This window comes from Pristiophorus japonicus, chromosome 13, assembly GCF_044704955.1.
Source record: "Pristiophorus japonicus isolate sPriJap1 chromosome 13, sPriJap1.hap1, whole genome shotgun sequence".
In the NCBI taxonomy this organism is placed as follows: Eukaryota; Metazoa; Chordata; class Chondrichthyes; family Pristiophoridae; genus Pristiophorus; species Pristiophorus japonicus.
Window position 1 is genome coordinate 71,025,610 of NC_091989.1, and position 25,156 is coordinate 71,050,765.

The 25,156-nt window shown below is 46.8% G+C and overlaps 1 protein-coding gene across 3 annotated transcripts in view; it reads right to left on the reverse strand.

The window, feature by feature from the left end:
- The window catches only part of itpr2 (inositol 1,4,5-trisphosphate receptor, type 2), a 404,634-nt gene that overhangs the window by 15,979 nt on the left and 363,499 nt on the right, over positions 1 to 25,156 (reverse strand). For 2 of the 3 annotated variants that reach the window (XM_070897635.1, XM_070897633.1), the window contains 3 exons: positions 21,283 to 21,413; positions 16,981 to 17,146; positions 536 to 696 (listed from right to left, as the gene is read on the reverse strand). In XM_070897635.1, the coding sequence (XP_070753736.1) occupies positions 536 to 696; positions 16,981 to 17,146; positions 21,283 to 21,413 (458 nt within the window). The remainder of the gene's footprint in view (positions 1 to 535; positions 697 to 16,980; positions 17,147 to 21,282; positions 21,414 to 25,156) is intronic. The other variant, XM_070897634.1, reaches the window with a different exon arrangement.

Genomic DNA, 25,156 nt, shown 5'->3' on the forward strand with positions numbered 1-25,156 from the left:
GTTTCCTCGCCTCGTGTCTGGGTTTGTTGTAGAAAACCGGGGAGGGAGGATCTGAGGGAGGGAGGGAGGGGGTCAGTAGGAATGTGTGTGTGTGGGGGGGGGGGGGTATGTGTGTTTGGGGGGGGGGGTGTGCTAGGCCCTTGCAGCAGAGCCTAGTCTCCAATCTTCTTGGCTCTCCTTGCCATTGGACCAAGACCTTGCTCTGTCAAGTCCATGTGGTAGCTGGTGTGCAACGGCCACCCCACATTAAAAGAATTCACAAACAGGATCTTCCACCCTTTAAAATGAAGTTCGGGACCTGGCATCAGTCACCTTAGAACTCATTTTCAACACCGGAGACTGCCTTAGAGAAAAGAATGAGAGACTCATTGATAAAGATGATTAGTCAACAACTCCATTATTGTACTATGTGACTACCAGTATGGTGTGAACTATATGGACCTTGATCTTTCTCATCTAGCAATTCCTGCAAGTACTTGTAACAAACGATGTAACTAGCCGTTAACAGAATTCCACTAGACCTTTGAAGACTCACCGCGATCATCTGTGCAACATAACTCTCAGGACCTGTATATTCAGTTGGGTCCTTGACTTTGATTAAGACAATGAAGTATAAGTAGTGCCACATATTGTGTTCAACCTTGATGTGCTCCTCGAAGGACACCGTCTTGTTGTCAAACTTGTCTCGTTCAAGCCCTACGAATAAAGAAGAACGTATTAGCAGCATTTTATTTCCCCTCGTGGGGGAATCTAGAACTAGGAGGCATAGTTTCAGAATAAGGAATCGCCTATTTAAAATGGAAATGAGGAGTAATTTCCTCTCAGTGGGTTGTAAATCTGTGGAATTCTCTGTCCCAGAGAGCTGTGGCGGCTGGGTCATTGAATATATTTAAGGTGGAGATAGACAGAATTTTGAGCGATAAGGGAGTCGAGGGTTATGGAGAACGGGCAGGGAAGTGGAGTTGAGGCCAAGATCAGGTCATCTTATTGAATGGCAGAGTAGGCTCGAGGGGCCAGATGGCATACTCTTGCTTCTGTTTCTTATGTTCTTATTTCTTGTTAGTACTTGTGAATCTGCCTTGGTCTTGCTGACAGTTAGTCAAAGGAAATGGCATGTTGTTTGTCTGTGTTTGCGGGTTGGTGCATTAGCTTAGTCCAGGGAATCCCAGCTTTTGCCTCCATAGGCCACATAGTTATGCACTCTAGTGCCTCCGGGGATTATACCCATGGTCTCATTAATCTGCATATATCTCAAGTTGGCGAAGCTGGGCTCAATGCCACCTCACGGCCACAGGTTGGATGCTCTGATTCTGGGCCCTGGATTTGAATATAGTCCCGGCCTCTGAACTAACCTGGGAGTCCTACAGGAAATGAGCTTGTGGAGTCTTCCTCCAGCTTCCACTGGGAATGGGTGAGCTGAACACGACTGCCCTTGGTAGGCAACTTTAATCAGAAAGGTCACCAAGATGGGCGATGTGGGAAATGGAAAAGTCACATTGCAGCAGGAGGGGGCACTCACCTGGGAGAACAGCTAAGGCACAATCAGGAGAACATGAAATCCAAAAAGCAGAACGCCAAAGAATCCCGCACACCGGTACTGCTAGACAGTACAACAAAACCGAATACTGTGGCAAAGCCCAATAAAATGAAAAAGCTTTATAAATTATAACAGCGGCACATGTAAAGATTTCAAATATCCAGAACCTTTACAAAATATAGTTACACTGACATGTGAGGAGATTACATAAATCTGGATTGGTACAACTCTAACGGTAGAAACAACAGCATTGTTTTAACTAAAGCAGAAAAAAAGGTTGCTTTCCATCTACTTTTGTTCCCTATTTCCAATCCTCCAATGTCACTCTCCACTTCCTAGCCAAAGGCAGTCACACTTCTCTCATCCAAGCCCTTTGTAACTTTGCTTTGTAACTTAGCACTAGAAAGTGAGTAGGACTGACAGGGTAGATGGGCTTTCTCTTCAATACCAGGAGATTGCAGGAAAACTGATCGGTTAGGGAGTGGGCAGATAGGTAGCAGATGCAGTTCAATGCAGGGAAACGTAAATCAGTATAGTTTGGGGGAAAACAACCGTGAAAGGGGGTACACCCAAAATAGTGAGGCTCGAAACAGCATGGAGGCATAGACAAACCGAGGAGTTCAGACAGAAAGAAAGACTTGCATTTATACAGCCCCTTAGGATGCCACAATATGCTTTACAGCCAATTAAGCACTTTTGAAGTGCAGTTACTGTTGTCATTTAGGAAACATCACAGCATAGTCCCACAAACAGCAATGAAATAAATGACTAGATAATCTGTTTTTAGTGATGTTGGTTGAGGTCTAAATGTTGGCCAGGACACCGGGGAGAACTCTCCTGCTCTTCTTCGAATAGTGCAGTGGGATCTTTGTTACATCCACAAGGCAGCACCTCTAACTCCCTCAGTACTGCGCTGAAGCACCAGTTCAAGTCTCTGAAGTGGGGCTTGAACCCACAACCTTCTAACTCAGAGCCAAGAGTGCTACCCACCGAGCTAAAACTGACGCATTACACAACTCTTTAAAGGTTGGGCGTGCAGGTATAAAAGACCATATAAGGGCATAGGAGATTCTGGATTTTGTACGTGAGGCACTGAATATAGAAGCAAGGAAGTTTGTACAAGACGTTGGTAAGACTACAGTTTATATAGTGAGAGCAGTACTGGACATTCCATTACAGGATGAATATCAGAGCCATTGGCAAAGGTACAAGTGCTGATTCACTAGAAGGAGTTTTCTTTTCATCAAAACCAAAAAGGGTAAGAGGAAATCCAACAAAGGTTTTTAAAGTGATGAAAGTTTGTGAAAGGATAAATAGTGAAAGTGTTTCCACTAATCGGTGAGTCAGTAACAGAGGCGTAAAGAGCCTCGAAGAATAAAGGGGTAATATGTTTTCACACAGAGGGCTATTAGAACATCTAGGGGTCGAAATTCGGCTTCTAACACCACCAGTTGCCGCCGGAGAGGGGCGGCTATGGGTCGGTTAAGTCCTTACCGTCGATGGGGACCGGGTTCCTCGGCTCACGGTAGTTGGGTGGTGGGGGCAGCGCCAAGATGTACCGCTGTGCGCTCTACCGCCAGCCATGTGATGACGTCATCGAGCGTGCAACGCCCCCTGACCGCCGCGAAGTTCGGTGAGTACAGTGGCCTTACCGGCAGGCGTCCATACAGCCCGGGAAAGGTGGTGGGACATCGGGGATTCTGGGGCGGGAGCGTCCAGGGAGCAAGGTAAGTGGTGAGGTTTATTTGTTTTTAATCGTTTATGTATTAATGGGACCAGTGGGGATGTGTGGGTGAGGGAAATTGGCAGAAACTTTTTTTTTCATTTTTTTCATGCCGTCACGTTAGCGTGGGGAAATTCGGTCAGCCTCCTGAGACGCCGCTCCCTTGGCGCCCGAGGGAGAGTGTGCAACGCCACTTTAAGCGCTGCTCTCTCATCTTTGGGCGGCAAAACTGAATTTTGCAGTTTGAGGCGGCGCCTACCGCCTGGCGTTAAAATCAGCGCTTAGCCGGTGACACCGACTCAAACACGGCGGGACCGAACTTTGACCCCTTAATGCTTTGTTGCAAGGGGCTGTTGTTGCTGAGACTCTTCTCTTCTTAGGCAGTCCCTCGTACCGAGGATGGCCCGCTTCCACATCAAAAAAGAGATGAGTTCACAGGTATTTCAATGAAGGACCCGAACTGCACGTTGAAGGGTGGAAGATGCCTGAGCGTGGATTTTTTTTTAAAGTGGGGTGGCCGTTGCACACCAGCCACCACACGGGCTTGACAGAGCTAGGTCTTGGTCCAGTAGCAAGGATTAACCAAGACGACTGGAGACCAGCTCTGCTGCACGGACCTAGTGCGCACACATATCGCAGTGTGGGCTGGCCCGTGCTGCCCCTGGGCCCTCGCCTCTGCTGGCCCCGAACTCACACCTCCCCTGGGCCCCGATCATGAGGCGGCCCCGACCTGCGAGGGAACACCAGCGGCAGGTCGGGGCCATAAAAGGAGCGGCGAGCGGCCTCAGGAGCAGTGTGGAGGCTTCTGGAGCAGCGCGTGCTGGTGCAAGAGGGTGACTGGATTGGACATCACCAAGGTCCAGGTCGGTGATTGAAGCGTGGGCAGGTACAGCAGGAGTGGCGAGGTCGGGACGTGGGAGCGGCGCGAGATTGTGGAGTGCCGAGACTATATCATCGTTGAAAAGAAAGTTGGAAATGCAAAAGGAAGAACGTAAAAACAATACAAGGAAAAAGCCTGGGGTAGCATGGCACCAGGCCGCTACATAGAGAATCAGCGATGCTCACCTGTATGCTACCACTTCCTGCACAGTATATTTGTGCACCACATGCTTTCACCAAATCTGAATCCATAGCAATGACTTGTTAACAGAATATGAAACTAGAATGAGAATTTTTGATGCGATGAAAACCTCATTTGAGGTATGAATTTTCAAGTCTAACCTTCCAAACACAACTGTGGAATTATGAGTTAGTTCGCTGGTGTGCGAATATATTTCTAACTCACAAAGGTCTAATCGAGTTACTGAGTTCCTGTATTTATTCTTGGTAATGGACAACGATGCAGCATTCTGATTACTGGAGAAGTATATTTTAAAACAGGGCTTGGAATGAGCTGTATGCCAAAGACCGTGCGGTCCAGCAACCCAGGGAACCAAGGGAAAGTATGATCCGGTATGAAAGCAGGGAAAGATGTGTAATAGATGTATTATTAGATCAAAAACCTTGGGCCTGTCAACTTAATACATTATAAATTCTTATGGGGATGGTACAATGATGTACTTGGACTCGTAATGCAGAGACTGAGACGAATAATCCAAGAACACGTGTTCAAATCCCACCATAAGCAGTTTGAGAATTTGACTTCAATTTTAAAAATCTGGAATTAAAAAACCGGCGTCAGTAAAAGTGACCACGAAGCTGTCGGATTGTCGTAAAAACCAAACTGGTTCACTCATGTCCTTTAGGGAAGGAAATCTGCCGTCCTTACCCGGATTGGCCTACTCGTGACTCCAGTCCCACAGCAACGAGAATCTTTCTCACTCAGAAGGTGGTGAATCTTTAGAATTCTCTATCCCAAAGGGCTGTGGAGGCTCAGTCTTTGAGTATATTCAAGACCGAGATCAATAGATTTTGGGATATTAAAGGAATCAAGGGATATGGGGATTGGGCAGGAAAGTGGAGTTGAGGTCGAAGGAGAGGAATTTTCCCAGATTTTTTTCTCCCTAAATTGGCCGGGGTTTTTATCTGGTTTTTGCCTCTCCCAGGAGATCACATGGCTCCGGGTGGGATGGAGTGTAGAATGTTTCAGTATAAGGGGCGTTGCAGTTGTGTGAGGCGGACTGGTTGCGCTGGGTGCTCTTTGCCTTTCCGTCATTGTTCATAGGTTTATATGTAGCCTTCAGGGCTGCTGACCGAGGGCCGTGCAGCTCTTTGTCGGCCGGCGTGGACACGATGGGCCAAAATGGTCTCCTCCTGTGCTGTAAGTTTCTATGTTTCTATCAGCCATGATCTTATTGACTCCTAACTTGCCCCTCTGAAGTGGCTGAGCGAGTCCCTCAGTTAGGGCAACTTGGGGTGAGCCGTAAATGCTAGCTCCACCCAGATCCCAAGAACAAATAAAACTGACCAGTTTTACATCATGCTGTAAGTAGCTGCCGGTGGAGGTGCTGCCGCTGCTGGTGGGAGGACGTAATTACAGTATGACAGGTTTACGTGGACACTTTCCATTATAAATGTAAACATATGAATTTCTATTCAAAGAAGAAAATGTATGACTTTACAATGGGGACAGAATTATGTCTGCATGCCTAATTAGCCCACACCCCATAACCCCACTTCCCTGATGATAGAATCTTGTCTCTGTGTGTGCAACTTCACAGGAGATTAGTTAGAATCTTGTTTAAAGACTCTCATCAGATTTAACCATGGGTGTTTTCCCTGCACTCTCCAATTTTCGGACTAATCTAACTGGGGTTTGTTAATATTTCAGCTAACCTCCATCTAAGGAAACTAGTTTGATTCCTAGGATAGGGGGATTGTCCAATGAGGAGCGATGGAGTAGACTAGGTGTATATTCTCTAGAGTTCAAAAGAATGAGAGATGATTTCATTGAAATATATAACATTCTTAAGGGGCTCGACGGGGTAAATGCAGGGAGGATGTTTCCGCTGATTGGGGAATCTAGAACCAGGGGTCACAGTCTCAGAATTAGAACTGAGATGAGGAGAATTTTTTTCACTCAGAGGGTGGCAAATCTTTGGAATTCTCTACCCCAGAGGGCTGTGGAGGCTCAGTCGTTAAGTATTTTCAAGACAGAGATCGATAGATTTGGGGATATTAAGGGAATCAAAGGATATGGAGATAGAGCAGGAAAGTGGAGTTGAGGTCAAAGATCAGTCATGATCTTATTGAATGGCGGAGCAGGCTCGAGGGGCCGAATGGTCTACTCCTGCTCCTATTTCTTAGGCTCATAAAGGCTGTGGGGGGTATGTAAACAACAGAGTTGAAGGCAGAAGAGAAAAGAAAAAAGATGAAAGTTCAAACCGTATATGATCATACTTGTTTCAAATTCATTCAGTAAACAGTTGTGACCACACGGTAATGAGCTTGAGGGACCGGGGCCTTTAAAAAATATAATTAATTCATGGGATGTGGGCATTGCTGGCAAGGCCAGCATTTATTGCCCATCCCTAATTGCCCCTTGACAAGGTGGTGGTGAACCGCCTTCTTGAACTGCTGCAGTCCATGTGGTGAAGGTGCTCCCACAGTGCTGTTAGGGAGGGAGTTCCAGGATTTTGACCCAGCGACGATGAAGCAACAGTAATATATTTCCAAGTCAGGATGGTGTGTAATTTGAGGGGGAATGTGGAAATGGTGGTGTTCCCATGCGCCTGCTGTCCTTGCCTTCTAGACTGTAGAGGTCGCGGGTTTGGTAGGTCATTGTGTGGCTGTTGCTACACTTGGGGGCCTTGGCTATATAAAGTAAACTCAGTATTTTCTGGATGAAGAGAGGGAGAGGCGCTATTGCTGGCTTGTATCATTGCTATAGATTAGTTAAGAATTACACCCTGTTCTATACACAATTGTTTGGAGCTCTTCCTAAAGGAAGCTGTTACCTGGTGCTTCAAATCATCTATTGGTTGTATAAACTTGTCTTAGGCGGTGATGTAAAACAGGCGATTGTGCATAGCCAGCTCCTTTTACACTCTGTCCAATATTTGGTTCCAGAAGATGATGGAAAGGAATATTGGGTGGGGAGTAAAGTGGTCTGCTGATTCACTGTCGCAAAAGATGAATTTATAGCCAATATGTTCAGTACTTTTTTGCCCTGAGAGAGTGCAACTTTTTATTTCAAACTGGACTCGAATTTCTGAAATGAGTTAACATTTCAGAAGAACTTTACTGCTCAGCCTTCTAGATTCCTGGTGGTAAGCCTGAATTCCTGCATTACCCCAGACAGGAGCCGTCAGGTCCAAGTGACATCACGTACAAGGTTATTCAGTTAAATGCTTCTTTGCTGCTTACAATGAAGCAGTTCAATGGCCTCATTTCATCCTTAGCACGCTGAATAAACAGGAACTTGCATGTTTAGCATTACCAGTGCTGTAAACAGTGCTTTAAAGTTTAATATATAGTGGGTGAATGCTTATGATGTGAGATCACTTTGTGCAATCTAATGCCAAGAACCAAAAAGGCCTTCTGCACTGTCTCTGGTTCAAAACTGCTTGTAGCAGAGAAGCCGTCAGCACATACAATGGCACTGATGAGTGTGCAACAGCCTTAACTAGACTTTGTATGCATTTCAATACAGCTATTTTACTGCACACGCTCAACACTGAATGATTGCTTAATTAAATTGGTACTCTATTATGCAGAAGTTGTACGTCATCCTTTAAAACATCAGAAGAAATGAATCCTACAAAACCCTGGAGAAGGAGATTAAATAAAACTAATAGGACCATCAGCTGAAATGCAATCATTTCATTTCTGTATCATAATTCAGAGAAGGAACACGGAGGTTACAAAACTGTCTGATAGATGTTCTCTTCATGAGAAACCACACGACGGAAATGGGGATGGAATTCAGGACAGTGTGAAATTCCTTTAATTTCACAAACATGGATGGCAGTGCACAGGAGCTCCAAGGCATTATGAAGCTGTGGTACACTGTCTTTGGTGCAATATTCACAGGAACACAGAAACAGGAGCAGGCCATTCAACCCTGCGATCATGTTCCACTATTCAATTAGATCATGGCTGAGGACGAGGAGAAATTTAGAATCCAGCAGAGGGGGACAAAGTGTTTAATTAGGAGGGGGAAAATAGAGTACGAGAGGAAGCTTACTGGGAAAATAAAGACTGACTGCAACAGCTTCTATAGATATGTGAAGAGAAAGAGATTAGTGAAGACAAACGTAGGTCCCTTGCAGTCAGAATCAGGTGAGTTTATAATGGGGAACAGAGAAATGGCAGACCAATTGAACAAATACTTTGGTTCTGTCTTCACGAAGGAAGACACGAATAACCTTCCGGAAATACTAGGGGACAGAGGATCTAGCGAGAAGAAGGAACTGAAAGAAATCCTTATTAGTCAGGAAATTGTGTTAGGGAAAATGATGGGATTGAAGGCCGATAAACCCCCAGGGCCTGATAGTCTGCATCCCAGAGTACTTAAGGAAATGGCCCTAGAAATAGTGGATGCATTGGTGATCATTTTCCAACAGTCTATCGACTCTGAATCAGTTCCTATGGACTGGAGGGTAGCTAATGTAACATCACTTTTTAAAAAAGGAGGGAGAGAGAAAACGGGGAATTATAGACTAGTTAGCCTGACATTGGTAGTGGGGAAAATATTGGAATCAATTATTAAAGATGAAATAGCAGCGCATTTGAAAAGCGGTGACAGGATTGGTCCAAGTCAGCATGGATTTATGAAAAGGAAATCATGCTTGACAAACCTAGAATTTTGAGACAATGTAACTAGTAGAGTGGACAAGGGAGAACCAGTGGATGTGGTGTATTTGGACTTTCAAAAAGCTTTTGACAAGGTCCCACACAAGAGATTGTTGTGCAAAATTAAAGCACATGGTATTGGGGGTAATGTATTGACATGGATAGAGAACCAGTTGGCAGACAGGAAGCAGAGGGTCAGGATAAACATGTCCTTTTCAGAATGGCAGGCAGTGACTAGTGGGGTGCCGCAGGGCTCAGTGCTGGGACCCCAGCTATTTACAATATACATCAATGATTTAGATGAAGGAATTGAGTGTAATATCTCAAAGTTTGCAGATGACACTAAGCTGGGTGGCGGTGTGAGCTGTGAGGAGAATGCTAAGAGGCTGCAGGGTGACTTGGACAGGTTAGGTGAGTGGGCAAATGCATGGCAGATGCAGTATAATGTGGATAAATGTGAGGTTATCCACTTTAGGGGCAAACACACTGTAAATTCCTGTCCCCTCAGTACAGATTCACACGAGGCATGTAGTGAAGTCAAGGTCACTCTGGACCTCCACCTTTATTTCACAGCTCTGGAATACCGCACTTGCCTGAGACCTGCCCTTATATACCTGTCTCTTGCAAGTGCACCCCTGGTGGTAAGGTATGCTGGTGGTTACAGGTCATATCTTATTACAGTCATGTATAGCATATTAGGATACAGTTATATATAATAATGTAAGATACATGACAACACCCTCCCCCAAGGTCTTATTGTCTTTATAGGTTCAGTCTCTCAGGTGGTCTACGCTCTCGCGTGGAGCATCTGAGTTGTGGTTCAGTTGTTTGCCTTGGTGTCTGTTTTTCTTTGGGTGTGGTTGCTGGTATCTCGCCTGGGCTGTCTGTTGGGATTGGTGTGATTGTTGTTGACTCGCCTGGGCTGTCTGTTGGGATTGCCCTTTCCTCAGGTTGTTCCCTCTGTCTGTCCACCAGGTGTGGTGCGAGTTCCACATTGTAGTCTGCCTCTGGTTCCGCAGTGTTGTTGGTAAATCTGCTTTTGACTTGGTCTACATGCCTCCGGCAGGTTTTGCCATTGTCCATTTGTACTACCAGTAGCCTGTTTCCTTCCTTGCCCGTTACTGTCCCTGAAAGCCATTTGGGACCCCTGCCATAGTTTAGTACAAACACTTTGTCCCCTATCTCATTCCATCTCACCCTCGAATTTCTGTCATGGTACTCAGTCAGCTTACGGCGCTTTGCCTCAACGATTTCGTGCATGTCTGGGAGGATTAATGAGAGCCTTGTTTTTAAAGTCCTTTTCATCAACAGTTGCGCGGGGGGGATCCCAGCAGTGAGTGCGGGCGAGATCTGTGTGCCAGCAGCAGTCGCGACAGGCGACCCTGCAGCGTGGGACCTTGGATTTTAAGCATGCCTTGTTTAATGATTTGCAATGCTCTCTCCACCTGGCCGTTGGAGGCCGGCTTGAACGGTGCTGACTTGACGTGATTTATGCCGTGGTCAATTATAAAGTCTTGGAATTCTGCGCTGGTGAAGCACGGACCATTGTCACTAACCAAAATGTCAGGGATTCCGTGCGTTGCAAACATGGTTGCGAGGCTCTCCACAGTGGTGGAAATTGTGCTCGAGTTTAAAATGGTGCATTCGATCCACTTTGAAAATGCATCTACAACTACGAGGAACATTTTGCCCATGAATGGGCCCGCATAGTCTACGTGCACCCGCGACCACGGTTTGGTAGGCCAGGGCCAGGGGCTCAGTGGAGCCTCCCTGGGGGCATTGCGGAGTTGGGCACAAATGGTGCACCTTCGAACGCAGAGCTCCAGGTCCGTGTCAATACCAGGCCACTAGACGTGAGATCTGGCTATGGCCTTCATGAGAATGATCCCCGGGTGCTCGCGGTGGAGCTCCCTGACAAATGCCTCTCTGCCTCTCAGAGGCATCACTACTCGGCTGCCCCACATCAGGCAGTCTGCTTGTAGTGATAGCTCATGCATGCGCCTGTGAAAGAGTTTTAATTCCTCGGGGCAGGCATCGTGAGCCTCTGCCCAGTCACCGGTTAGGACTCATCTTTTTACTAAGGATAACGTGGGATTGCTGGCCGTCCAGGCTCTGATTTGGCGAGCCATCATGGGCGAACCTGTGGACTCAAAGGCATTGATTGCCATGACTATCTCACAGTCCTGTTCGTCAGACCTTTCCGTGGTCGCCAGGGGTAGCCTGTTGAGCACGTCGGCACAGTTGTCTGTGCCTGGTCTGTGCTTTATGGTATAGTCTTTATGGACGCCAGCATGCGTGCCCACCGTTGAATTCGCGCCGAGGCGTTGGCGTTTATTGCCTTGCTCTCGGATAGGAGGGACGCGAGGGGCTTGTGGTTGGTTTCTAACGCGAACTTGGCCCCGAAAAGGTATTGGTGCATCTTTTTGACACTGTACATGCACGCGAGCGCCTCCTTCTCTACCATTCCGAACCACAAGCCGCCCGCGAAAGTGACCTGGAGGCATAAGCTATGGGTTGTAATTTGCCCGTACTATTGACATGTTGCAAAACGCACCCAACCCCATACGCTGACGCATCGCATGTGAGAACTAGCTTTTTACCTGGGTCAAAGAAAGTCAAAACACTGTTGGAACACAGAAAGTTGCGTGCCTTATTGAAGGCGCGTTCCTGGGCGTCCCCCCAAAACCAATCGCACCCCTTTCGGAGTAGCACATGGAGAGGCTCCAGCAGCGTGCTTAAGTTCTGCATAAAGTTCCCAAAGTAATTGAGTAGCCAGAGAAAGGTGCGCAGTTCTGAGACATTCCGGGGCCTGGGTGCCAGGCGAATTGTTTGTGTTTTGGACTCTGTTGGGCAGATTCCATCAGCGGCAATCCTTCTGCCCAAAAATTCAACCTCAGGTGCGAGAAACAGGCACTTGGATTTCTTGACTCGTAGGCCTACCCGATCCAACCGCTTTAGTACTTCCTCCAAATTACGGAGATGGGAGTCGGTGTCCCTACCCGTGATAAGTATGTCGTCTTGAAATACAACCGTCCCCGGGATGGACTTGAGCAGACTCTCCATGTTGCGCTGGAATATGGCAGCTGCCGACCTGATGCCGAATGGGCATTGATTGTACATGAAAAGGCCTCGATGTGTGTTGATGGTGGTGAGTAGCTTGGATTCCTCGGTCAATTCTTGCATCATATACGCAGATGTGAGGTCTAATTTTGAGAAAAGTTTACCTCCAGCCAATGTGGCAAATAAGTCCTCCGCTCTGGGCAGCGGGTACTGGTCCTGTAGGGAGACTCTGTTTATGGTAGATTTGTAGTCCCCACAGATTCGTACGGATCCAATAGGCTTCATGACTGGGACGATGGGACTTGCCCAGTCGCTAAATTCCACAGGTGATATAATGCCTTCCCGCAGAAGCCTGTCTAGTCAGTGTTCAATCTTTTCCCTCATCACATAGGGTACAGCTCTGGCCTTGTGATGGACCGGCCTAGCATCGTGTGTGATGTAGATTTTGACTTTGGCCCCTTTGAAAGTGCCCACACCTGGCTGAAAGAGATGTTCAAATCACTTTATAACTGTTGAGCAGGAGGTCCGTTCCTCTAATGACATGGCATGGACATCATCCCATTTCCAGTTTAGTTTTGCCAGCCAGCTTCTCCCCAGCAGTGCTGGGGGAGTCTCCAGGGACAATCCACAGGGGAAGTCGGTTCACTGTCTCTTTGTGTGTGACAGAGAGCATGGCGCTGCCGAGGACTGGTACGATTTCTTTGGTATAGATCCTTAGTGTGGTATTGACCCTTGTGAGTTTTGGTCTGTCTCTTTTATGCGGCCACAGTTGTTCAAATTGTTGAGCGCCCATGAGAGATTGACTCGCTCACGTATCCAGCTCCATGTTGACAGATATCCTGTTGAGTAGGACCCTCATCATTATAGGAGATGTCCTGTTGTAGGAGCAGCGGCCATTGATCGTGTTGACCCGCTGTACACCAGTGTCCCGGGTACTGTCCCCAGCATCTTCTGGTCCGCTTTCCGACCCATCCGATTCGTATACCAGCCGAGCTGCCATTTTTTTGCACATGCGGGCCAAATGCCCTGTATATTCACAATTTCTGCAAACAGCCTGCTGAAATCGACATCCCCTTGACGAGTGCCCACCCCCACACCTCCAGCACAGATCTGTTCCATTGTTCAAAGAGTTTCCAAAGAATGAGCTGCGTCTGGCTGATCTCTCTTGAGATTCTCTCAGTTTGTAGTTGATTGCTCGCATTGTGGGTTGATGAGGTGTGAACGGCCATTCCTGTGGCCCTTGATAGCTTCTGCCTGCTGTCGAGAACCTGTTCTCCCGGTTTTGTCTGTGTGGGGGTAGCAGCTTGTTTAGTGCTGTGAACTTCTTGTTCCAATATTTCGTTAGTTGTCGTACCTGCATTGTAAATCAACCTTGTTTCTTCTTCCCCTACCAAGAATGTCTGTGCAACCAGTGCTGCTGCCTCTAAGGTCAGGTTCTTGGTCTCTATGAGCTTTCGGAATATGCCTGCGTGGCCTATTCCTTCAATGAAAAAGTCTCTCAGCATTTCTCTCCTCAGTTCATCGGAGAACTCACATAAACTAGCCAACCTCCGAAGTTCCGCCACGAAGTCGGGTATGCTCTGGCCCACGCAGCGTCTGTGGTTGCAGAACCTGTGTCTGGCCATGTGTAGGCTGCTGGCTGGCTTCAGGTGGTCTCTTACCAGTGTGCTCAATTCTTCAAACGACTTGCTTGCTGGTTTCTCGGGTGTCAACAGATCCTTCATTAAAGCGTATATTTTCGAGCCACAGCTGGTCAAGAGATGGGCTCTTCTCTTGTCTGCCTTATCGTCGCATAACCAGTCTTTGGTTACAAAGCTTTGCTGGAGCCTTTCTATAAAGTCCTCCCAATTGTCTCCTGCATTGTACTTTTCATCTGATCCGTTGTTCGCCATTCTGTGGATTCTGTAATCCCGTAACCCATCGCCACTGTAAAGTCCTGTCCCCTCAGTACAGATTCACACGAGGTATGTAGTAAAGTCAAGGTCACTCTGGACCTGCACCTTTATTTCACAGCTCTGGAATGCCGCACTTGCCTGAGACCGGCCCTTACATACCTGTCTCTTACAAGTGCACCCCTGGTGGTAAGGTATGCTGGTGGTTACAGGTCATATCTTATTACAGTCATGTATAGCATGTTGGGATACAGTTATATATAATAATGTAAGATACATGACACACACGAAGGCAGAATATTATCTGAATGGCGGCAGATTAGGAAAAGGGAAGGTGCAACGAGACCTGGGTGTCATGGTACATCAGTCATTGAAAGTTGCCATGCAGGTACAGCAGATGGTGAAGACAAATAGCATGTTGGCCTTCATAGCTAGGGGATTTGAGTATTGGAGCAGGGAGGTCTTACTGCAGTTGTACAGGGCCTTGGTGAGGTCTCACCTGGAATATTGTGTTCAGTTTTGGTCTCCTAATCTGAGGAAGGACATTCTTGCTATTGAGGGAGTGCAGCGAAGGTTCACCAGACTGATTCCAGGGATGGCAGGACTGACATATGAGGAGAGACTGGATCGACTGGGCCTGTATTCACTTGAGTTTAGAAGGATGAGAGGGGATCTCATAGAAACGTATAAAATTCTGACGGGACTGGACAGGTTAGATGCAGGAAGAATGTTCTCGATGTTGGGGAAGTCCAGAACCAGGGGTCACAGTCTAAGGATAAGGGGTGAGCCATTTAGGACCGAGATGAGGAGAAACTTCTTCACCCAGAGAGTTGTGAACCTGTGGAATTCTCTACTGCAGAGAGTTGTTGATGCCAGTTCGTTAGATATATTCAAGACGGAGTTAAGATATGACCCTCATGGCTGAAGGGATCAAGGGGTATGGAGAGAAAGCAGGAAAGGGGTACTGAGGTGAATGATCAGCCATGATCTTATTGAATGGTGGTGCAGGCTCGAAGGGCTGAATGGCCTACTCGTGCACATATTTTCTATGTTTCTTTGTCTATGTTTCTATGGCTGATCTATACTTCAACTCCATCGACCCACCTTGGTTCCATAACCCTTAATACCCTCGCCTAGCACAAAGCTTACTAACCTCAGTTTTGACATTTTCAACTGACCCCCAGCCTCGACAGCTTTTTGGGAGAGTGTTCCAGATTTCACTGCCCTTTTTTGTGAAGACATCAATACAGTATGGCCCAGCTCCAATTTGAAGGTTCTGTCTGATCGTTCTGGACTCCCCCACCAGAGGAAATAGTTTCTCTCTATCTACCCTATCAACTCCTTTAAACATTTTAAGCACCTCAATTAGTTTACCCCTTAATGTTCTTTATGCAATGAATACAAGCCTAGTCTATGCAATCTGTCCTTATAATGTGACCTTTTTACCCCGGGTATCATTCTGATAAACCTGCGCTGCTCCCCTCCAAGGCCAATAGAGCACTCCTGAGAAGCGGTGCCCCGAACTGAACAGTGTTTGAAATGGGGTCTGACTAAAGCTCAGTACAGCTGTAGCATAACTTACACCCCTTTGTATTCCCGTCCTCACCATATCTTTTGTACTGTCCACTAGCTTTTAGTGATTGGAATACATACCCATTGTCCCGACTCTCTGTCTCCTACCTCCTAACCAATTCCCTGCCCATGTCAATAGGTTGCTTTTAATTCCATGCGCTCTCATTTTTGTTAACCGTCTTTTATCGAATAACTAGTTATAGATTTCACATGTCACTAACTCATGGCGATTCAGAAACATGTGATGTGGAAGTGTGACACTGACAGGAAGGGCGGGTGTCACTTTGAGCAACGGCGAGTGACACAGGAAGCATGTGTGACACTAACAGGAAGCACGTACTATACACGAGTTTTGATATCTAATTAATTTTTGCACATGCAGCTGGCTCGTTGTGAATGGGGGAGGCAAATAAAATAGAAAAAAAAGAAGAGGTGCATTTATATAGCGCCTTTCATGACCTCAGGTCGTCCCAAAGCACTTTACAGCCAATGAAGTACTTTTGAAATACAGTCACTGTTGTAATGTGGGATATGCAGCAGCCAATTGGCGCACCAGCAAGCTCCCACACACAGCAATGCGATACTGACCAGAAAATCTGTTTTTATTATGTTGATTGAGGATTAAATAATGGCCAGGACACCGGGGATAACTCCCCTGCTCTTCTTCAAAATAGTGCCATCGGATCTTTTATGTCCACCTGAGAGAGCAGACGAGGCCTCAGTTTAACATTTCATCTTGTTGCCGTGGAGGGAGGGGAAGGAGACAGCGGCTTGTTGCTGCGCAGGGGAGGGAGGGGAAGGAGACAGCTGTTTGTTGCCGCGGAGGGGAGGGAGGGGAAGGAGACAGTGAGAAGGGAAGCCTCAGTGCTGATGGCAATGTGGTTTTATTAAAAAATGTTCAAAAATTAAACAGCTACAAAGAACTACAAAAATGGCCGAGTGCCAATGTTTTTTTTCACACTGAGCATGCGCGAACGCTCCAACGCGCACGCGCAGCGTTGCCGGCAGGAAAAAAACTAATTTAAATAGTACCCGCCCCATCCCACTTACAAAATCGGCGCGAGTGTAGGCTCTGCCCCCCTGGGCGCCGCGCCAAACAGACAAGGAGCGGCAAAGCGCTCGAGAATAGCGCGTTTTTTTTCTGGCGCCGTTTTAGGCGCGAAAAACGGGCGCCCAGCTCGGAGGGGCGCCCGTTTTTTATCCTGTGAAAACTTGGGCCCATGGTGTTGAGACAGAGGATCAGCCATGATCATATTGAATGGCGGTGCAGGCTCGAAGGGCCGAATAGCCGACTACTGCTCCTATTTTCTATATTTCTATGACCCCACAATCTTCTGATTCGGAGGTGAGAGTGCTACAACAGAACCACGGATGACACCAGTAATATTAAACCAACTAAAGCAATAGGAACTGGAATGCAATTCAGCTGCACGACTGCGGGCCAGGGTTTAACACCAACTCACCGCAGATAAAACAAGTTGTCTTCAAGATCTCCTCTTTCTTCTGCTTTTCGCTTCTCAAATCAGCAAACGTGTCGATGATAACACCGAAGATCAAGTTGAGAACGATGATGATGACGACGAAGAAAAACAGGAGATCGTAGACGACACGTGCAACAAACAACGGCTCCTGGAATGAGAAGATTTGCCTTCATCAGTCAGCTTTAAGTTAGCGTCGCAGGTCAGCTAATCTCTTAACAGCTACCAAGGCACAGGTAAGTAGCTCACGTCACGCGATCTACCCACCGGATGAAGGATCTATCGCAATCATCTTTGGAGGGGAAGGAGGAGAGGTTTATCGGGATCGTTTGTGAAATACGGAAAGCTAATGGTACTGGTGAGAGTAACAGAGGTCTAACCCCACCAGGGCACGTTATGAAATTAGAATTCAATACGTCTGATAATGTGTGGGCTGGCATCAGAAAAAAAAATGATCCATGAAATGCCTGCTTCTCGTAAAAACTCAATTGTTTCACTCATGTTTTTCTGGCAACAGAACCTGCCACCCCTACGTGGTGTGGCCAAATGTGACTCCAGCCTTACACTGGTGGCTGATACTTAAACCCCCCTGTGATGGCCCAGTGAGTCACTCAATTGTAAAATAATCACGGTGGGTGGTTAGGAACTATTTAAGGATGGGCCATAATTGTGGCCTTGCCAACATCGCGCACATCACAAAAATAAAAGAACCGATACAGTGACCGCCTATTTTCACCTCCGTAACATTACCCGTCTCCGCCCCTGCCTCAGCTCATCTGCTGCTGAAACCCTCATCCATGCCTTTGTTACCTCCAGACTTGACTATTCCAACGCGCTCCTGGCTGGCCTCCCACATTCTACCCTACATAAACTGGAGATGATCCAAAACTCGGCTGCCCGTGTCCTAACTCGCACCAAGTCCCACTCACCCATCACCCCCTGTGCCCCGTGTCCTAACTCACACCGTCCCACTCACCCATCACCCCCTGTGCCCCGTGTCCTAACTCGCACGAAGTCCCACTCACCCGTTACCCCCTGTACCCCGTGTCCTAACTCGCACCAAGTCCCACTCACCCATCACCCCCTGTACCCCGTGTCCTAACTCGCACCAAATCCCACTCACCCATCACCCCCTGTACCCCGTGTCCTAACTCGCACCAAATCCCACTCACCCATCACTCCCTGTACCCCATGTCCTAACTCGCACCAAGTCCCACTCACCCATCACCCCTGTGCTCGCTGACCTACATTGGCTTCCAGATTTCAAAATTCTCATTCTTATTTTCAAATCCCTCCATGGCCCTCGCCCCTCCCTATCTCTGTAATCTCTCCCCCTCCCCGAGATGTCAGCGCTCCTCTAATTCTGCCCTCTTGAGCATCCCTGATTATAATCGCTCATTCATTGGTGGCCGTGCCTTCTGTTGCCTGGGCCCCAAGCTCTGGAACTCCCTGCCTAAACCTCTCCACCTCTCTACCTCTCTTTCCTCCTTCAAGACGCTCCTTAAAACCTACCTCTTTGGCCAAGCTTTTGGTCACCTGTACTAATTTCTTCTTATGTGGCTCGGTGTTAAATGTATCTGTTTTGTCTTAGAACACTGCTGTGAAGCGCTTTGGGACGTTTCACTATGTTAAAGGCACTATATAAATACAAGTTTTTGTTGTTGTTGTTGTTAAGTACAGGTTGGTCGAATGTAGAGTTTTTCACAATCCCTACTGTTTTGTCGCTAATTCAATGTTAAATATTTTGGTTAAATGCTCACTGGGCTTAAATCACTTCACACTGAAATGCGGTAATTGTCACTATTTCTAATGCGTCATTCATCTAAGTGCACAAATTATTACTTCAGCCCATTGACCCAGACAGAAAATAACGTGTCGCTTCTTTTAACTCAAAACGATCCAAATTAACTGCTGTGACTATACCTAGCCAAACGTTTGCTAAACTCAAGTGTCAACATGTGGTAAGAACTATCTGTCATGATACTTCTGGACAATTGTTGGAAAATTGAAGGCTGCCATTGCTACAGTGCTAGACCATGTTAAGCTTAAGAGTTGATAGTTTGACGATCAAGGTCACTGCCTCTTTAAGCTTCAATTGCTCAATATATTCTTCAATTCTATCAGGCCCTCAAATCTACCACCAAGCTCATGGTCTACAGGGCTGTAGTAATACCCGCCCTCCTGTATGGATCTGAGGCATGGACGATGCACAGAAGGCACCTCAAGTCGCTGGCAATATATCACCAACGATGTCTCCGCAAGATCCTGCAAATACCCTGGGAGGACAGGCGCACCAACGTCAGTGACCTTGCCCAGGCCAACATCCCCAGTATTGAAGCACTGACCACACTCGATCAGCTTCGCTGGGCAGGCCACATAGTTTGCATGCCAGATACGAGACTCCCTAAGCAAATGCTTTATGTGGAGCTCCTTCATGGCAAACGAGCCAAAAGTGGGCAGCGGAAACGTTACAAGGACACCCTCAAAGCTTCCCTGGTAAAGTGCAACATCACCACCGACACCTGAGAGACCCTGGCCGAAGGCCGCCCGAGGTGGAGAAAGTGCATCCGGGAGGGCGTTGAGCTCTTCGAGTCTCAACGCAAAGAGCATAAAGAGGTCAAACGCAGGCAGTGGAAAGAACGCACGGCAAACCAGCCCCACCCACCCCTTCCCTCGACGAATGTCTGTCCCACCTGTAACAGGGTCTGTGGCTCTCGTATTGGACTGTTCAGCCATCAGAGAATTCCCTTTGGGAGTGGAAGCAAGTCTTCCTCGATTCCGAGGGACTGCCTATGATGATGATTCTTCAAGCTCGACTAGCTTAACATCTGCGATGTACTTTCTTGGGTGTGCGTTTTCCTTCACTTCATTTTAAAGAACCAAATGCGCTTGACCAAAGTTCAATGCGCTTGACCAAGAGTATGATTAACACCGCTCTCTCTTCCCTCATCTGCTGTTTCAATAGAGCGTTTCCACGGGGAGGTAAAGAGAACTGCTCAGTGAACTGAGCGCTGTCCTCAATGAACATAACACACTTACTTTACCTTTGACACGTGTCAGAAAGTCAGCTCCAAGGTGTCTTGCCTGGTTATTTTTTTTCATGATCAGCTCCTGCTGCTCCCCAAGAAATCTCTCCTTTGCTGCAGATCTCATTCCATTGCCTCTCTAACCTGGCTGGCCCAGTTTCATTTGCTGAAAAGATAGTGGCGTGGAAATTCCAATGTCCCGGGCCCGTACAAAGTGTCTACGGACCCAGAAAGGCATCGGAAAAGCCGGTTTCCAGCACACAATGTGCATGCGCTGAAAACCGGCTTTTCCGATCGGTCAAGCTGGAGCTCGACAGATCCTCCGCAGATTGGGAGCGAGGACATTTGCAAGGGCAAGATTGCGGGATTTACACATATCCTGCCCAGCAAATGTCCTCAAAATTCTTGCGCCTGAAAAAGCAGGCGCATAGCCTACTGTTACAGGTGTAAGAGTTTTAAAACATATCAAAAACATGATTAAAATAAAATAAAAAAAAAACATATTGATGTTAAAACCCTGCCCACTCAGGTAATGTTATTTTAAACCCTAACTTTTTTTTTTTTTTTTAAATCGGCAAATTTTTTTTCTTTTAAAAAACATTTATAACAACTTTAATTTCTCTTAGTGTATTTATGTGAGGTGTTTTTTTTTTAATGTTTTATGTAGTGTTTGTGCTTTTTGGGGTTTTTCTCATTCATAGTAATAGGAGATTTGTAAGTTACGAAACTCCTATTACTATGAATGAGAAAATCCTTACCCGTGATTGGGTGTCCAGGCCCACGTGACTCCTGTGGACATACCAACTTGAACGCGCTTCGACAAGAGGCCTCCAGACCGGGATCTTGAGTGGGCTTAGCAGCTTAAGGTAAGTGCGCATTTTATGTCCATTATTTAGTGCTTTGCCTGTGGGAAGACCTCGAGAGGAAGTTCTGCCCCAGTGTTAGTGTTTTGCTTGGCCCTTATTGTAATAAGAAATTAAGGAAAATTCTCTGATATTTTCCTCCTTTGTTTCCCAACTATATCCAACAGAGAATACTCACGCACACACCTCACACACGCTCGCGCACACGCATACACCACACACACGTGCACACACCACACATACACAGCTCACACATGCACACTCTACACACACACACTCTATACACACACACACTCACACATGCACATGGTCACACATGCATGTGCACACACCACACGCTCCCCACACACATGCAATGACACTGTGTGGGACATGTGTAAGTGTGCGAAGATACTTACATTCTTAGAAGGTTTTCTCAACACATCACCCACTCCACCTCCATTCCTCAATCCCTGGTTTAACACTGTAACAATGCACATCAGTAGAGTGTCACAGGTTTGTTCTGGCCTTGCATCATCTTGGTCTTCTGCTGCAAAACAAAAAGAATATTTCCTTACTTGTAGTCACTGTTCATATATTCACCATGTGGAATCTTGCACGCAACAATCTCGGGCACTAACTACCAGACAGGATCTAACAGTGTTATTCAAACTACTTTCCATTATTCTTCCTTAAAAGTCCTCTTACATTGATCAATGTGGCCAATATTACAATCATCATTACTACTGACTGGTATACCAGAAAGAACAATCTTGCATTTATTTAGCACCATCCTCGGGATGTCCCAAAGCACTTCATACCCAAGTTGTGCACAGCAAGATCCCACAAACAGCAAATGACACGAATGGCCAGTTATCTGTTTTTTTTGGTGGTGTTGGTTGCAGGAAGAATGTTGACCAGGACACTGGTAACATTCCCTGCGTTTTAAACAGTTCTAAGGGATGTATTGTTACATCTCAACTAAACAAGCAGATGGGGCCTTGGTTCAATATCTGATCCGATCTGCAACACTTCCTCAGTACTGAAGTGTTAACCTGGGTTATGTGCTGACAGTCTAGACCCCGAGGCAAGAGTGCTACCAACTGTGCAACAATGATACTTCGATAACAATCCACATAGCATCGCATTGCTGATAGCACTGTTGCTCACTCAGCAACACTTCAGACAGACGGTAACTCCTCTGTTCACTGTGCTTCTCACAATGCCAACGCTTTCATTTTGGTCCATTCAGTTCTCTTCACGCTAAACCATCATTTCTGTGTGGAGCACTGTTGAGCTGTTTAACATGCTCATAAGAACTCAAGAATTAGGAGCAGGAATAAGCCAGACAGCCCCTCGAGCCTGCTCCGCCATTCAGTATCATGGCTGATCATCGACCTCAACTCCACGTTCCTGCACTGTCCCCATATCCCTTGATTCCCATAATCTAAACATCTATCGATCACCAGCTTGAATATACTCAATGATTGAGCATCCATAGTCCTTTGTGGCAGAGAATTCCAAAGATTCACCATCTTCTGAGTGAAGAAATTCCTCCTCATCTCAGTCTTGAAAGGTTGACCCCTTATCCTGAGACTGTGCCTCCTAGTTTTCCACTCTCCAGCCAGGGGAAACAACCTCCCAGCATCTATACTGTCAATACCACTCAGAACAAAAGTTTCAATGAGATCTCCACTCATTCTTCTAAATTCCAAAGAGAATAGGCCTAATTTACTCAATCTCTCCTCATAGGACAGCCCTCTCATCCCAGGGAATAGTCTAGTGAACATAAGAACATAAGAAATAGGAGCAGGAGTAGGCCATATGGCTCCTCGAGCCTGCTCCGCCATTCAATAAGATCATGGCTGATCTGATCATGGACTCAGCTCCACTTCCCTGCCCGCTCCCCATAACCCCTTACCGTTTAAGACACTGTCTATTTCAGTCTTAAATTTATTCAATGTCCCAGCTTCCACAGCTCTCTGAGGCAGTGAGTTCCACAGATCCACAACACTCAGAGAAGAAATTTCTCATCTCAGTTTTAAATGGGCGGCCCCTTATTCTAAGATCATGCCCTCTATAGTTCTAGTCTCCCCCATCAATGGAAACATCCTCTCTCCATCCACCTTGTCAAGCCCCCTCATAATCTTATACTTTTCGATAAGATCACCTCTCATTCCTCTGAATTCCAATGGGCAGAGGTCCAACCTACTCAACCTTTCTTCATAAGTCAATCCCCCTCATCTCCAGAATCAACCTTCGTCGAACTGCCTCTAAGGCAAGTATATCCCTCCTTAGATCAGGAGACCAAAACAGTACACAGTACTCCAGGTGTAGTCTCAACAAAGCCATGTAGCAAGACTTCTTGGGGTGCAAGTTGCCCACCGCCCGAAACGGGGCGCACATACCCCGTTTTGGTGGTTTTTACCGCAGCTACGGTTCAAGTTGACTCTTAGGTGAAATTGTGCTCTTTGTTTTTTGTTCTCCTCCGGAAGACGGTGTAAGAAGTCAGAAGGAGGTCAGTGACATCACCTGAGGGGCAAAACCCCAGCAGAGACAACACCTGAGGGTCAGAAACATGGCAGTGACAAAACCTGAGGGGCGGAAGTTGGGGGCGAAGCGGAGTCACCACTGTGATGACGTCATGATGGTAAGTACTGCAGGGAATCGAATACGGCCAGGGAGATCTCCTGGACTAGTTTCGATTGCCTGGATGGGTCGGAGAGGAATTTTACCAGATTTCTTTCCCCCTAAATTGGCCTGGGTTTTTTTCATCTGGTTTTTGCCTCTCCCAGGAGATCACATGGCTCCGGCTGGGGTGGAGTGTAGAATGTTTCAGTATAAGGGTTGTCGCAGTTGTGTGAGGCGGACTGGTTAGGCTGGATGCTTTTTGCCTTTCCGTCATTGTTCATAGGTTTATATGTAACCTTCAGGGCTGCTGCCCAATGGCCGTGCGGCTCTTTGTCGGCCGGCGCGGACACGAAGGGAGGAAATGGCCTCCTTCTGCGCTGTAAATTTCTATGTTTCTTTCACTTAAAGGGGAGAGCCGCTTCACTTTTAAAACTTCGGCACACTGGGCCACCAGGGAGGGTTTCGGCCGGGCCTCCGGCCTGGCACCCATGAGGAGGTACCAGACTGCCTGTTGGCAGCCCGGCCAAACCCGGGGGCATATTTGTCGGACCGACCTGGCAGTCAGCCGACTAAAAATAAAACATGGCGGCAGCGGCAGTGTGCCCTCCACTTTCAGGGAAGCCGCTGCAGAAGGCTTCAGCCTCACTGGACCACTGGGTGAAAGCTAGTTTTGGCACCACCGGGCAGGTCGAAGATTTTCCGATGGGAATGTTGCTGTCGGGGGGTTAGATCGGCGGTGCGCACGGTGATGATGTACTTGAGACGGATCGGCAGCAGCGGAGCAGGAGGGAGGGATCGGGTCATCGCCGGGAAACCTTGGGAGGGCAATTGGGCTAGCAGTGGCCATTTCACCAAAAGTCAGTGGCCGCCAATTTGCGATTGGAACAAGCCTTAAGGAGAGGGGCAATTTCGGCCCCCTTTACTCTTGTACTCTAACCCCCGAGTAATAAAGGTCAACATGCCAATTGCCTTCCTAATTGCTTGCTGTACCTGCACACTAACTCTCTGAACAACATTTAATAGTTTATCATTTACAAAATATTCTGTTTGTCTATTCTTCCTACCAGATAGGGATAACCTCACATTTCCCCACATTATAATCTATCTGCCATCTTATTGCCCACGTACTTAACCTGTCTATATCCTTTTGCAGGTTCTTTTTGTCCTTACAGATTATTGTCCCACCTAGCTTTGCATCATTAGCAAGCTTAGGCACATTACACTAGGTCTCTTCATCTAGGTCATTAATATAGATTGTGAATTGTTGAGGCCCAAGCACTGATCCTTGTGGCACCCCACTAGTTATAGCCTGCCAATCTGAAAATGACCTGTTTATCCCAACTCTCTGCTTTCTCTCCATGAAACAATCCTCTATCCATGCTAATATATTACCTCCAATCCCATGAGCCCTTATCTTGTGTAACAACCTTTTTATGTGGCACCTTATTGAATGCCTTTTGGAAATCCAAATATACTACATCCACTGGTTCCCCATTATCTACCCTGCTAGTTACATCCTCAAAAAACTCTTAATAAATTTGTCAAAAACAATTTCCTTTTCATAAAACCATGTTAATTCTGCCTAATCATATTATGATATTCTAAGTGCCCTGTTACCACTTCTTTATTAATGGATTCCAGCATTTTCCCAATGACTGATGT